The sequence below is a fragment of the Manacus vitellinus genome, unplaced genomic scaffold (genome assembly GCF_001715985.3).
Source record: "Manacus vitellinus isolate BGI_N305 unplaced genomic scaffold, ASM171598v3 scaffold_5_pilon, whole genome shotgun sequence".
NCBI classification, from domain to species: Eukaryota; Metazoa; Chordata; class Aves; order Passeriformes; family Pipridae; genus Manacus; species Manacus vitellinus.
The window spans coordinates 4,567,076-4,582,766 of NW_021940682.1; the positions used below are offsets into that span (position 1 = coordinate 4,567,076).

Here is a 15,691-nt window from a genome sequence, read left to right on the forward strand (position 1 = left end):
TCTTGGAAGAAAGTTGAGTGGGTTTTTTAATGATTCAGGACAATAAATCAGAAGGCAGCTACTTGAATCTTGCAGGAGCTTTCCCAAAGGAAATTAAATTTGGGAAGATGACAAGCAGGATATTTTAAGTGGGAGCTTGAGCGCATATGGAAGTGGAAAGCATGTAAAAGCGTATAGCACCATACTCAGCATAAAGTAAAAATAAAGTAAAAAACTGTTGACAGCGCACAGATTGTGCTATAAAGGGTATTATGCAATACTTCATCCCCTTCTGTGAGAGTCGGGAATACATTAGTGTGATCCTTCAAAGGGAGGCACTTAGTTACTGTCCTTCCTCAGGTCCTTTCTCCCTGAGATAACAGCTGGGTACAGCCCACTGCTCTACCCCCTCCCCTGCCTTTGGTGGCCTTGCACTGGGTTTTTTCCTGCAGGCAGTACCCGGAATGTGGAGTTTACTCCCAGTTCCAGATGTGAACCTGGCAGGAAAGCGAAACACTGCCCTAGATGGGCTCAGCTCAGTCAGCTCCTATGTGTTGGAGCCCTGTGGGGTCATGAAGCTTTTACCAGCGTGGGGACTCGCAGCCACGAAGTGTTCAGGGCTTTGCTTGTATTTCCTTTGCAAGATTCCTGACTGGCTTGTATAGACATCACTAAGAACCTTGTTTATTCCTGGCTAATAAAGCTACACAGCCTAAAGACAAGCTCATTGACTGCCTGCCTGTACTGCCCTGGCCTCCCGGTTGTAGTCTCAGAGATGGCTTGTGACAATGGCAAAGTGGGACTTGTTCCTTCTCTCCCTTGCCCTGCAATGGTTCACTTCCCTGATGTGCTCCACTGACAAATAGAGAGGACTAGGGACCAATCCATGGCTCCAATGCCAAGCATCACAGACCGACTTACGAGGACATTGAGTCCCTGTAGAGTAGTTGCCTTGGCGAGCACTAGCTGGGGCACCTGGGACAGAGTCAAAGGGTCAGCTAACATCATTAAGCTGTGGCAATCCAGTTTTTCTGCTGGTTTCAGGGCCCTTTTTAATTTAAAAGAGACAGTGAAATTCTCAGCAGGATTACAGCACTGCGTCCCCAGCAGTTAAAAGAGTTGGCTGTGCAAAATTGTCATCCTGAAAATGGAAGCTTGCACAAGTTCTTGCTGTTCTCTCAGGTAGACGAATTTTTAGAACAAGGCTTAGACAGTGAAGATGGCATAGCTGCACTCAATTGCCTGTACATTTGACTTTGTGTGTCTCATTTTGTGCAGATCTGATCCTTCCTGGCCTTACAAACTTAAACCATTGAGTTTGGAACCATGTTGTGTGAGGTTTGGGAGCTGGATCTTGGGAATCCTGAGCTGAAAAGGAGAAATAATTTGCAGAAAGCTTTGGGAGAAAAACGATCCATGAATCTGGACTGAGCAAGAAGTTTTTTCTCCGTGTCACTGCTGTGAACTGTGGGTCTGCTCATAGACTTTGCAGTATAAGCCAGGGGCTGTTTAAGAGCTTTTTAAGATCAGTTGTGAGCTTTGTTATATAACAGGTATCATCACAGTTTGGAGACAAGAGGACACTGGTGGTGTCCCCGATTTCTTGTGCTATTTTTATTTCTTTTCAGCATCTGACAGGTTAGCATTTGATTCTTTATCACAGGTTTCATGTTAGTTACAGGACATTATGAAGCATTCCAGGGCTATTGGACGCTCCTAAAGAGCCTTCTGAAGTCAGCATCTCTTACAGTGCTGACACTGCAGAATTTCCAACGAGTTCTTTGCTCTGCATCTTCTGTATTCCTGCTTAGGTTCCCTTGTGGCATCTCACCTCTGCCAGAACGTCTTCAGTGTGTCCCTGACCCAACCTCAGCAGAAACCATAAATCCAGGTGATCCCCTAGTCCTTTGTTCCCCTGACTGTTAGGGAAATTTGTACGTGTTGCTACATGCAAACAAGTTGTTCACGAACAATTGGAGTCAGATTGTGGTGGAAAAGATACGACTGCTGGGCTGTCCCAAGGGATCCAGGGCAGTTGGTGTATTGTAGCTGAACTGGGTCATCATCTGCCCTGTGCTTACCTTACTGCTCCAACATTTGGGAATGCAGAGAATGGTGTGGGGAAAAATAAACCAGAGAACTGGCTGGCATGTATTGTCTGAACTGTTTTTGCTGACTGGCTTTCTGAAAGGAAATTCATTAGGCGCACTAGCATGCTCTCGTGCAAATTGTTTATGCTTTTCACTTCACACTCCTAGGCCCATTAAGCTGGAAATGGAACTGGGAACGGCTTCTGGAGCAGAACACATGGGACTTTTTTGTCAGAGCATCAGTGCAGTGTGCTTCGTTTATTTTTCTCACTTCATGCTCCAGCACAGTTGCTGCCATCCCTCATTTTTCCTGGTACATTAAACCTGGTTCAGGAATGCAAATGATTGTGCTGAATGAATAATCTCCATAGCCTTGTGCATCCAGATAATATCATTGTCTTTAGTTGTATGTTCACAGCGTGCTTCTTGAATAATGCAGTGTACTGGTGGTTTCTGAAACTTTAAATATCTGACATATGATAGCATAAAGACTGAGATATGTAGTTATTTGATGAAAGTGTAAATCCATTATATCAGGGGAATTGGGCCAATTTAAAGAATCAAGACAGGATCTTAATGATCATATTTCTACTTCATATCGAAGTATATTCAGAATAGAGGATTTGTCAGGTTTTACATCATTCCTTAGGTTCTTTTTAGCATAAAAACTGCAGGTGTGGGAGGAGATAGAAGAAATAGTCTCATTTTTATAACAAGCAGGACCAGTATGAAGAGGACTTGGTATTGTAAGCAAAGTGCCAGTTTTACTGGAGCATGTAAGGTTACTGACTAGCTTGGCAAAGCAAAGCAGCACTGTGGCTTGCTAGAGTAACAGATTAAGGAAGGGAAATTTTGGCCTTGAGACAAATGCAGATAAAGATGTGTTGCTTGTTAAAAACTGTATTTGTTTTCCATAGTGTTATCTGGATAAAACCTGTGGATAAAAACCTCAGCAATAGCTTCCCAGCATTGCTCATCACCTACAAACTACTCTGACCCCCGTCTGTAAAAACACAGAGCTGAATTTCACCACTTGTACTGTTAGATTAGCTGTTTTAGGAATATGTGTACTGAGCTGCTAGGGATGTAAAGGTCTGTCAGACAAAGCAGCTGATCACTGAATGATCCTCCTGGCATTTGGAAACCTTTTGGGAGTGTAACCAACTCCTCATGGGGGAGTTTATGGCTGTGGCTGTTGTTTGTCCTGTGTGATTCATGGCCAACCTCAGATTCTTCAGAGCTGCTGACAGGCTTGACATTTACAGCTACTTTCAAACCTACAATTTGGCCTCATCTGAAAAATACTTTGGCCTTATCAAATGGATACCCTTAAGGTATCCTGTTTTCCTGTTTCTTAGTTGTGCTGTAGACCCCAAACTGTACCTCCCTCCTCACTCAAAAATGCCCTTTAGCCTGGCTTTTAGGTCCAAATCTTAAGTTTTTTTCAGGTAATGTGTTACTGCTGCTCCAGGGAGCCAAGCCATGAATGGTAGCTTTTGTTCCTGTTTGATTAGTCAGTACTACTTTAAAATAATCTGTATTCATATCTTTGGTGTCTATTGTAATCCCATAAAGCATGTGGAAATGATGTAGTATTAATGTGATTTTTCAGAAGTCTTTTGATAGAATTTCTACTGTAATTCAGTATTAATTACTCTGAGCGTTAAAGAAAAGGAGCTTATTTTTTGTGCTGGCTGAATTTGAAAGAAATCTTAATTCTGTAGGAGGTGGCAACTTGCTTTCCTTAGTTTGTTGAATGTGAACATCTGTAAAAGCTGATGTTCTTTGGGTTTCGGAGAGAAAAGGTAGCTCAAAGGAGTACAAATCTAGGAGTTTATAGCTGGACCATAGTGTCACATACAGCAGTTGTTGGTAAGGTGCTTACCATCACCTCACAACCCATGTGGTGTCAGAGGGTCACCTCAGTCTGACTCCTACTGTAATCATCTTTTAGTACTTTCATGAAAGGGATTGGTGCGAAGACCTGAGTCAAACAAAAAGAAATGAAGCTAGGGCTGGGTGCAATATTTGTGCCAACTAAAACTTCCAGATAATATGATTTAAGCCAAGCCATTTACAAAACCAGGTTGAGTGGTTTCAGCTACTCAGCATAGAGCTTGGTTCCGAAAACTGGCCAAGACATATGCGAAATTTTGTGAGAGGTGGTCACTGCCTTCTTGTCTTCCCCTCTGATTTAATGAATATTCTATGTCCAGTAAAATTAGCTTTAACAAGAGGGATTGAAAGATCCTTCTTCACTCATTGCTGATATTTGCCCAGGTGAATATTCAATGCCAATGTTGTCTTCTGGAGTCAAGCTCCACACAGTTCTGACAGTTCCCTGGGATTGGGCATTCCCTGAGATAAGGAGAAAGTATTTTTTCCCTAGTATTTCAGACTGTGAGAAGGTGGAACCACATCTGAGTTATGGTGTATTATATAAATAAGGATGTGTGACAGGGGAAAACCACCAACCACAGTTACAAAGTTGCTCCTGTATGATGTAATATCAATGCCACTGACCCTTCTTTGGCATTATAAACTAAGAGAAATAAGGACTTGGACATTCTGCTCCACTTTCCTCAGGCAGTGAAAGGAGGGCTCTGAAGTACTCAATGACACACATTGCCTTTCAATGGTATTACTGCGTCCTGGCAAATAGCATTTCTTGCCTGCTACCTTAGAAAAAGGTTGTTTTTTACTTCTTTTACACTTTATCTCCTTTGAATGAAGGTAATGAGGGGGAAAAAGGTGAAGGTACTCCAGCACTTTCCCAGATACCAAAATAGTTGAAGAGACTAGAAAAAACTTCAGTTTGATTTTATTTTTTTGGTCAAGAGTGTTCTAGCTATAGCAATTTAAATTGAGTACAGGCTTTACTAACAGTTGAGGAGAAACCTTGGCAGTTTAATCATGTTGAAAAGATGTTTAAGTGTCATTCTCAGCATAAGAACACCATGCATCTTGGGAAATACATCTGGATGATCTGCTCAAAATAGTGGTCTCTTCTAAGGGTATCATACTGGGGACACAGTGCTGCAACCATCTATCAAGAAGTAAGAAAAGGTAACAGGAAGTTGGGATCACTAAAGGACAAAGAGAAGGGAGATTAATGGAAACACAGAAACATCCTACTAAAAGCTGGAGTTATTTCCAAATGAAATTGAATCTACTATAATCTCTGGCTAATTAAACATCGGGTAGAAAAAGTTTCCAAGAAGAATTAACTAGAGGAATAAAAACTTAGTGCTACATCCTTTTTCCAGCAACAGCATAAGCCAAAAAAGAGCAGAAAACACCCACCACACATCTGCTGTGTGTGTGTGGTCAGTGTATGACCAGGTACAAAAGAAGGGCTCAGGGAAGACACAGGGAGGCTGTATGAATTATTTGCATCTTTGTTCACTGTGGAAGACACTGAGAACATTCCCTGTGCCTGTGGGGAGACTCATCAGGCTGAAACTGAGGTAATTGTTAGAGAATTTATGTAATAGATACAGAATAGATGTGAACTTATAGGCAGAACTGGACTCACCCATGAAAGGACAGTAGTGTGTGTACTTCCTCACTGAAAACTGCCTTGGTGCTTGAACACTGGAGGGTGTTTGAAATGGGATCAGTGTTTAAATATAGTTCATATTAAAAATAGTTCAAGTAGATCTGTAAGCCTGACATCTCTTCCAGCCAATTTGGTAGCGACTATAGTATAAGATAACATTAGCAAGCACATGGATAAATGTATGTTCCCTTGTGAAGAGGCAACACTGTTAAGTTCAAGGGAAATTTTACCTTGTAAAACTTTTGGAGTTCTTTGAATAGATCCGTGTGGGTATCCAGCAGATAAAGTCTATATGAATTTTTAAAAGGCTTTTGACAAAGGGTTCAAGGCAGTCATGAAGTAAGCGGGGAAGTATCGGTTAAACTTTTGGTTAGAAGGATGTGGGAGAGATTAGGCAAATATTTGGAAGTAAGATTCACTGGGGTTACTGGGTTGACAAACTACACCAGTATCAGGAAATCTTCTGAGCTGAAAACACTTGGATGTGCCGTTTATAATACACTGGTCTTGTTCTTACTCTTCCCTAGATTGTCTGTGTGAGTTGTTTGTGAGGGAATGGTCTCTCTCAAATATCTAGTATGCAGCAAATCAACACAGCTCAGACACTGTTGGAAGCCTTGAGAAGCATCTGCTAATGCTCCTAGGCATAACTGAACAGCACCAGAATTGCTGAGAGACATTGCTGTAAACTGATGTTAGATGACAGTAAAGTCTTTTTGTTCTGAAGGGACATTTTGAGAGCTCACTGAAGGTAGTAACTTCAAGGTCTACAGCTGCAGTCCTTGGGCTGGCTTGAATGCTATTGGCTCATTTCCCAGGATTTTACTAATGGCTTGAGCTCTTTGGCAAGGACTGGAAGGAACTTCCTTGTCAATTGAACTGCTGTTTGTTTCTCTCTTTTTTCCATCTTTTTAACCTAACATTTGGCTTCTGCTAATCTAACTGCTCCAGAACAATTTATCACCTCCTCTGCTTATACTTGGGTGGCCACTAGTTCGTTTCTCAGTTGCAATGCTCAACACCCTAGGGGTTCAAAACAGGTGAGGTTGCCCAGTGGGAGCAGCCTACAGAGAAAATAGAGATCTTCTTTTGTGTATTTTAGAGTTGTGTGAATTTATTTTGCCCCTTTTTAAATATTTTAGATTCACCCCATAATCCTATGAGTTCTGAACTTCTGATTTTATTACCAAATGTCTACTTAACAGTGTTGTTTAAGAGGGATTTGTGCTGCAGCTGCAGGCCATGTGGCATGATCTCAGAGACCACCAGTGATTCATGTACTATGGTTTTAAAAAAGTCCTCACATACTTAAAAAAGAGCCTGTCCTAGTTACTGTTGTTGCCATAATGCCTTTTCAAGTATTTACTGTTTTAAATAATTTCTCTTCATTCTACACTTTTTTTTTTGTAGCACAGAGCGTCTTTAAAAAGAAAACACACTCATACATTGCTGTTTTCTCTCTCTATCCAGTTATCTTTGGAAAGAGCTCTAAGAGGTTGGAGAGAGGATATAGCTGAATGTCACCGCTGACATTTGCAAATTGTTAATGTGTGAAGGATGTCATGATGTTAAAGAGAAAACTCAAAAGAGTAAAAGCGTTCTCAGCTAGGAAAAGGTCTTTCGTGGCTGTAATCACTGGGTATGTTTTACATTTGGGTTACAAAGCATACAGGGCCAGCACGAACAGACAGAGAGGCATAACATTATAAGCTTCGTGTTTGCTGCAGTGGTACTGAGGGCAGTGATCCACAAGGGACCTGTGTCTGGACTGTAGTCAGCTGAAAGGTCTAGATGTGCAGGAAGTGCTGCACTGCTTTGTTCCTATTTCATTGCTGTCCCAAAGACACAACAGACTGTCTTAGAGTGCCTGTGTTAATCTAAGGTAAATCTCCTGAAGCCTGCATCTGGGCTTTGTTGCAGTTCTTTTTTTCCCATTAAAACCTGAGAAAATGTGTGATTTGGTTATGTTTCCTCTCACCTGCTCACTCTGGCGTGCAGTCCAGTGAAATTAAATGCCAAGGATATCAGACTTAGTTCTGTGTTGGTTTGGGGCTTTTCCGAGCTGATTTCATTGGTTCTCTTGTTTTCCCATCCTCCCGACTTTCAGCGTAAGAACTGTGAAGTATTCAGAAGACTTAGAAATACTAGGTAGCAATTTCATTTTGATAATACAAGTAGTTTACAGCCATACTGTTCTGCCTGTCCTTTTATATTATTTTCACTTGGGAGTGACTTCAGCAGCCGCAATTTTCAAAGAGTCAAACTAAGATGAGCAGCTCATCTTCTGAAAGCTAAGATTCAAGCTGTCAGATAACAGAAAGGATTGATGTTTAGCTCTGCTGGTTTTGGAAAGAGTAGCTATTAAAAGCACATTCTAATTTGAGTTGGCAGAATAAGGATCACACACAGTCCCAAAATATCAGTGAACACTGATTTTAATGTTTCATTGCTTTGGTGCATAGGATAGCTCTGTGTTCCATTGAAAAACAAAGAGTCAGCTTTCCCTTGGCACTATATATAGTATTCCCAGGGCCACAGTGTAAGAGCAGTAATGGGTGGAGGTTTAAAAAAAACCTTAATTAATACTTAATTCAGTCAGAAAAGGAACCTACCTCTTCATGGGGATTAGAGCCTACCTCTACCGTGTCTAACTGGACTTTCTGAGTGCATCAAATTATTCTGAAGGTCATCTGCTAAGGACAGTTTGCCATTAAGAAACAGAAAAGGATGTAGTCTGCAGTCACTGTGGAAAGAGTGTATTTCTTTGCTTTTGGGTCTTTGGAGCTAATGGTGAGAGTAACCAGAATCCCTGAGCTGGAAAACACCATTGAAAAAGTACATTAAAAGGAGAATGAAGTTAATTTGTCTTTAGTCTTTGGTACCAGAGAGGAGAGGAAAGTACAGGCTCTTTGAGGTTAGAAGCCCCCATCCATAAGTAGGAGATGGCAGTGTGGGGGTCTCAGCATGCTGCAGACAGTGTAAGTATGGGATGAGCTGAAGTGAGTTGGGAGTCAGTCACTCCCAAAGACTGAGTCTTTGCTTCTGAGTGGAAGATTTCCTGTCTTTGGGTCCGTAAGGGCCAGTCAGGTGGAAAGAGAGGAGGGCAAATGGGAAGGAATAGGTGGGATTAGCATCACCCCACCGTTCCACGAGTTCTCAGCTGGGTGACCATGTTGCACGTGGAGGGACCCACAGTGAGATTGGGAGAATCCTTCCTGATGAAGCTGTTTGAAATGAGATTAGACTGGGTTTAGATTGGTTTTGCCATTGTCTTTAATGTGATTAAAATTGAATCCTAAGTCAGGTAGCTGTCCTTAGGCTAAGTAAACAGTAGCCTGTGTGGTTGGGGAAGCTGGCATAAAACAGGGAAGGGGGTCCATTTATCGTGCTTTAAGTGCTCATTTCTGGCTCCCTGTGTGAACAAGTAGAATAGTCTGCCTTGCACCTAATGCCTGCTAAAAGTGCCAGCGTGGAGAATGAGCACATGGAAACCAGTGTGCTGTTGAGACACAGTCTGTGTTTCAGTAAGATTGGCTGCACAAGCCCCGGAGGGGCAGATAATCGAGAAGAGCATGATATGAATGAGAGCACAGGGCATTAAGGAGGGCATTGCTCTCTGAAAAGCACTCTGAGAAACGAGTGCAGTAAAACCCGTCTGTCGCAGCGGTGGAGGCTCAGATGTGTGGTTGCAAGCTGACTTGGTGTGACCCCAGCTGTAAGCATATTCCAACAGCTGCAGCAAATTGCTAAATCATTCTTAGCTAATGCTGACATCAAATTATCTAAATAATTTTTGTGAGGTTATTATTTGTCACAGGGACAAACGCATGTCTTTATGCTTTCTGCTCTATTCCCTTGAGCTCTGTTTGTCTTAATTTTAAAATAATACACATTTTATTTGGCATCTGAGCTGTTCCCCTCATTACTTAATTTTATTTTTTCCCTCCGATAAGTCAACTCGCAATTAATCCAGAATGCTGAATTTGTGACTTTGCAGATGCCAACACAGTAAGTGCCTGGGATATCGTCATAGGCATGAGATAGTGACTCTCTGGGGAGATCAAAAAGAAACCAAGATGCAAGAAAATGCTGCCATAATTATCTGCAAGTGGGTTAGCTCAATGTCACTGCAGCAAATTCTGTGTGGTTACTGGAAGTGGTCTCTCCGTACCAGAGAGCAGTCCTGTCCCTGAATATCTGCTAAAGAACATCAATAAGGACATTGAAAACAGATTAAAAACAAAACCCAAAACACTTAATGCTCTTAATCTTTGATCGTACTGTCACGGCAATGTACTGTGGCAGTTTTCTCTTGGATGAATTTTTCTCCCTGGAAAAGTAGAGCAGCGTATTCGACAGAACTCTGCAGCTGGTAGCAGGGAAATTATTTCTCTGATATCTGCGTGGCTGCGCCTACACACACTGTTGAAAGTTGTGGGGTTTAAGTTGATCTTTCATATGGACCTGACAGCAAAAATGTGTTGCTGATGATTTTACTCGTTCACTGTCCACTAATGAGTGCAGTGTAAAGAAAGTGCCTGGGCTGAAGCTGTCGTGATTCCCCAGCGTTCATCGTTGTCGGCGCCTCTCTGGGCTGCTGTCAAGCTGCCGGGACGCATTACTGCAAATCACTTGAGCAACTCATGCAGTCCTTGGAGTCTTCAGGTGCTGCTCAGGGCTTGGGAGATTCCAGCTTCAGTTTTATCAAAATGCTGACAACCTGCCATGCGTTTGTGTGAGCTTGACTGCGGAAGGTCAGGGGAGGACCCTGAAAGCCATTCAGCTGTTTCTTGCTCAGAGCTGTGCTGGGTGGACAGCATCGCCTGAGATGCACTCTTCTGTGAGGGGCTGGAGTATTTGATGCATTTCTTTTGAGCTCTGTGTGTGTGTGTGCATGTGTAGGAGCTGCACAGCTGCTGGGCTGTGCCCTGAGAGTACTGAATGTTCACAGCTTGTTGGGCAGAGACATGCACTAACTAGGAACCAGCAGCTTCTTGTTCTGGGTGAGGATCGACACAAGGGAGGGCATTTGTGCATCCGTATGGATGCAAGGACTGCATCAGGCTGGTGGATTCATTGCTTGTTCTGGTTCATGACAGGACAAGCAGGAGAAAAACATATCATCTTTCTCAGGCATGCACTACAGAGCTGGTCAGCTGCAGGGGAAGAGCCCTCCTGGTCTCTCTGTCAGGCATGGAGTAGCCTGCTCACTGTCTGCTGGGACAGATGTGGTGTGGTACCCTCAAAGCCTGCTGGATGGAGTTGCCTGGAGGACTCCCTGTCTGGATTGGGAGTTACAGGAAAATACACTTGAACTTCCAGCACCATCTCTAGAAACTTGATTACACACAGCATTTCTCCCCAGATTTCTCAGCCTCTAACCATGCTGGGGAGCGTCAGAAAGCTGGAGAGCGCTGCTGTTTTTACAAACGGGGAACAGAAATTTTCATTTGCTTCTGATATCTCTGCTCATGAGGAGTGCAAGATGGGCAATAGTTTTTTGGCTGTTAGACCATCAGACCAGCCATAATCATCATGTTTTATGTTTCTGCACGGGCTCCTGGCCACCTGTATAATGTCCATCTGTTGAACTGGGCGGGATGCCTACCAACACTGCGATCCAGATCATTTGAATGAGGCATGGGTTTCCAGGAGGTGATGATGTTCTGAAGGACAGTTTGCAGTAGCATGACAAATGCTGTCCCTTCTGTGTGGAGTCCCTCCCATGCACCACCCTCATGGCAGTGCTGTTCACCTCTCATTACTTTAAGGCATTTGGGGAGATTCATCTAGAAGAATTGTAAACATGTTGTGGTAATGATAGCAAATGAATATTCAGAGAGAGGCTCTGGCCCTCTGAGACTGAGCAATTTTAATGTGTTCAACTCAGAGCTGTGCACTGCTTTTCTATGAATGGTAAATTTGCTGGAAAATGCAGTTTTAGAATAACTGCAACTATTTGCCCTCTGGAGTGAAATTTGTGGACCAGCTTTAAGAGGGAAAGGATGTCTTGCAGCTGACTTCAGGAGTGACAGTGAACCTGTCTCTGCCTTCTCCTTAGCCAAGGTGCAAGGACCCCATCGCATCAAGCTGTGAACTCAAGATCTCTTTACTGTGAAAGGAATTTTGAGCCTGCAATGCTCACCTCTTGCCAAATTCTGATGAGGTCAATAGTCTGAAAGCCTGATGCTGATCTTATTACCTTTTAAAAGTGATTAGGGTTATTAGAACAATATTTGGGTACTGGGGCTCTGAGCACGAAGTACTCATCAAGGTCAAGTTGGATGGGGCATTGAGCAACCTGGTCTAATGGAAGGTGTCCCTGCCCATGGCAGGGAGATTGGAACTAGGTGATCTTTAATGTCCCTTCCAACCCAAACCATTGTGTGATTTTATGAATATTGAAAGTATTAACCTTGGGATTATTTTTTTTTTTTTTTGCGCTCAGTGACTGTGTACTGATGGAAATGGGAGAAGCTTGATAGGATAGATCCAAGTCCTGTCCTGATAATCTGTCAGGTTGTCTTGCTGCTTATTGGGAAGAGGATGGCAAAGCTTATTTTGGGGAATGCTTAGTTATAGGTCTGATAGTAATGGAGTGAGAGGGCCCATGTGAGAAGGTACAGCCAGACAATGAATTTCTGCCAGGGCACCTTGGTCTTGGCTGGCGTTCTAAACTCAGCTGTGTCTTGGCTGTTTCTACAGAAAAGAATGCCAAATGCAATAAGTTATGAAATTATTGTTTTGTTTTGTACATTTGTGTTGATTTGATTTCTCACTTGGAAGCCAGTGGCAAGTAGCACCATGCAGTAGGAGCAGATCTGCAGAGCAAAAAGGCAGTGAAGACCCAGGCAGATTTCAGGGGGGTTCCTTCAACACAGCTTCATTCTAATTCCATGTGAAGGAAATTTTGCAAGAAGCTTGTAGCAAACCAGGAGACAAAATACTATATGTTGAAAATGTTGACTTTCTACTTACTAAGTTTTTTTGCCAAAACAAAGACTTCAAAAAACCTGGCGTGTATGAGTCATATCAATGCTGCTGAAGCTGTTAGGTTTCTTGTTAGCAATTGTTTCAGATGAAATTTTGTTTGATGCTTCTTGAGGTCATCTGGCATTCTACTTAAACCTGTGTATGTTGCTGTGTGTGCAATTCTTGTTTTTGTTTCAAAGAGGTCTATACATAAAATTGATACCTTCATAACAATTTAAAAAGGTATTCTTATACCTATCTCTCTGCCAATACTAGAGAAAGGAAAAGAAATCCAGTGCTGCTGACTTAACTTTTTTGTTCTGACTCCTGTGGTGTGAGAAATCAATCATGACACGTTTGCCTTAGCTGCAGGACATGGAGAGAGGGGGCAGCAACAACAGCAAGATGGGCATTTGGGAGCTGAGAAAAGAACTAGGGATCACATGCTGGGGAACAACCCAACTGCAATGGAAGGAGTGTGTGAGGCTTGTGCAGAAGTGGCTTTCAGTGCAGTAAGCTTTGCCTGCACGCTGAAGGCTACAGACACTGTCAAGTGGTAAAGGTGGGGTACTGGTGCTCTTAAGACTGTGTGGACTCTGGAAAGCAAGTAGAGTATCAAGAGTGTATCATAGTGACTTTCTTATGCAAAGGTACCCATGAATGCAGTCAACACTCCAGAACAGCAAGTGTTTCTGCTACTTAGAAAGTTTGTGCTTTAAGTATTGTGTTTTACCATGACTCTGACCTTCCTACCAGCTACATTCAGTGATACATATTTGGAATACTTCAATATTTTTCTGAAATGTGATTTCATTGGTATAAGACATCAGAACAGCTCAAACATTGGTGCAGGTTTTGGTGTGTGTGAATGGCCTAGGATTTCCTTCTGTATTTCTCGTTCAGTCTTGGCATATCCAGAAGTATATGGCAAGGAAAGGCTATAGTCTTGACAGGATACTGGTTGTGGAATAGTATGTAAGTCTAACATATCAGGGATAAAATAGACATCAGCAAATAGCTATTGGCAATTTAACAAATTGTAACCTGCTGTAGATTTTATAACAAGAGATGAGATGATTATCATATCAGAGAAATAATCTGTGCATATTCATTGCCCTTGTCATGGTTGTCAACAAGTCTCTCCTGTAACTTGCACGCTACAAATAACACATACTTTTAAATCTACTCAGTGTGTAAATTGTGCCATCTTAAACACCAGCTCTGAATATTATTTGGTGCCTTGTGCTAAATTTTCATGGTGCCTACCACTTACCCTAATTCACTGATTTGTTTTATTGTTTGTAACTAAGTATGTTCTATGAGATTTCTCTCAGTTCCAGAACAAGAATTTACTACTATGGTAGCACAATCTAAATCTCTATAGAGGCGTAGTAAAAGCAATTCTGACAAGTCTTACAAGGTTTGTAAGTCCAAAGTTTCTATTTAAATATTGCTTGTCCAGCTTATAACTTGGGTTCTTTATTAGTATGTCTTTCAGAAACAAGAACAACACAGACTTTAAAATTTCTTTTAAAAAAATTCCTGTACCTCAAAATCGAAGTTGGTTTTTGGACAAAAGAAAAATGTCGCTAAAAAGGATCGAGTTTTCTAGAATATTGCCAGTGTTCATTCAAAGTTTTTCAAAAAGATGAAATCAGAAAGGTTTTGGAACCAGCAGGAGTTAGGTAGTTTCCAGCTGTCTATTCAGGTTTCTGTTCTCAGAAGTAGGGCAGTGTCAGTCAGTCAGAAGTTTGCCTGGACTTTTTCTGGGCTCGGAAAGAGTGTGCGGTTAATTGTAAATATGCATATGAAGAGCTGTTCTTAGGTGGATTATGAGACGATTAGGGAAACCTATGTATGACCAACTCCTTTTTCCCTGTGGTTTGACAGGTTCCAGAATCTGCTGTGGTCTCGAAAGGCGTTTGTGGACAGCGTGAAGGTGTATAACCACAGCTACATCTACATGCCAGCCTTCTCCATGAAGACAGGGACGGGACCCTCCCTACGTGTCTATTACACCCTGGCGGACTTCGGTGCCAAGCAGACGGTTCTTTTTGCCAACCCCAACTTCCTGCGTGACATTGGCAAGTTCTGGAAGAGCAAAGGTATCCATGGCAAACGGCTTTCCACGGGACTCTTCCTAGTCAGTGCCGCCCTTGGTCTGTGTGAAGAAGTAACAATTTATGGCTTCTGGCCCTTCTCGGTGGACCTGCACGGGAGGTTTATTAGCCATCATTACTATGACAATGTCTTGCCTGATTCTGGATTCCACGCCATGCCGGAGGAATTTCTACAGCTTTGGTTTCTTCATAAAAGTGGTGTACTGAGAATGCAACTAGAACCATGTGAGGACCCTTTAATCCAGCCTTCTGCCTGAGGATTGTAGGAGTCGGTTTGGAAGATCCAATAGTTTTTAATTTCCGTGCTCTCCAACAGAGAGTGCTGTTTTCTGTTGATTGTTTTTAAAGGGAAAGTAATTGCAGATCTGCATGGACCATAAAAATGTTACTTGAAGGCCAAATGGAATATGTCCTTAATGTTTAGTGCTTTATGGAACTGGGATGGGACGAAGTGTGTCTTTCCATCGAGTCCATTCAGCAGCAGTGTGAAAATGATGTCAGAAGTAGCACAGCTGAACTTTCCGGGGACGTTTTTAAATGACCGATGTAGAAAGGGCATTAAGGCTCGGGGAGACACAGGGCCACTCACAAGCTTTTGCTGACAGTGCCAAATATGACTGTCTGTTCAAAAATCCATTTCATTCCAGATCAGCATCCTGTTTAACTTACCTTTTTCCTTTTTTTTCCCCCTCTGTTTCTGTGTGTGTATGTGTGTGTGTGTGTGTGTAGGAGAGCATGTGTGTGTTGTTGACTTTCTTTGTTTCTTTTCCCTTTTTTGTCCTTTTTTCTTTTTTTTTCTTTTTTTTTTGTTTTCCCAGTGGAAGGAAAAGGAAAGGCTTAAAAGCCCCAAGAGCTGAGGACCATCAGCTCCTCTGAAGACTCTTGGGAGAGTGAAAGTGCTAAGAATCTAGTGAGAAGAATGTCCTAGGAATGCCCTGCTAGTGGGCATGGATAGACCTACTTGTTGTAGG

General features: G+C 42.4%; 1 protein-coding gene across 1 annotated transcript in view; it reads left to right on the forward strand.

Annotated features, from left to right (window-relative positions):
• The window catches only part of ST8SIA1 (ST8 alpha-N-acetyl-neuraminide alpha-2,8-sialyltransferase 1), an 82,917-nt gene extending 67,463 nt beyond the window's left edge, over positions 1-15,454 (forward strand). Inside the window, exon 4 of the mRNA XM_029963659.1 lies at positions 14,491-15,454. Within this exon, the coding sequence (XP_029819519.1) occupies positions 14,491-14,977 (487 nt within the window). The 3' untranslated portion in view covers positions 14,978-15,454. The remainder of the gene's footprint in view (positions 1-14,490) is intronic.
• Positions 15,455-15,691: the final 237 nt, after the last annotated feature.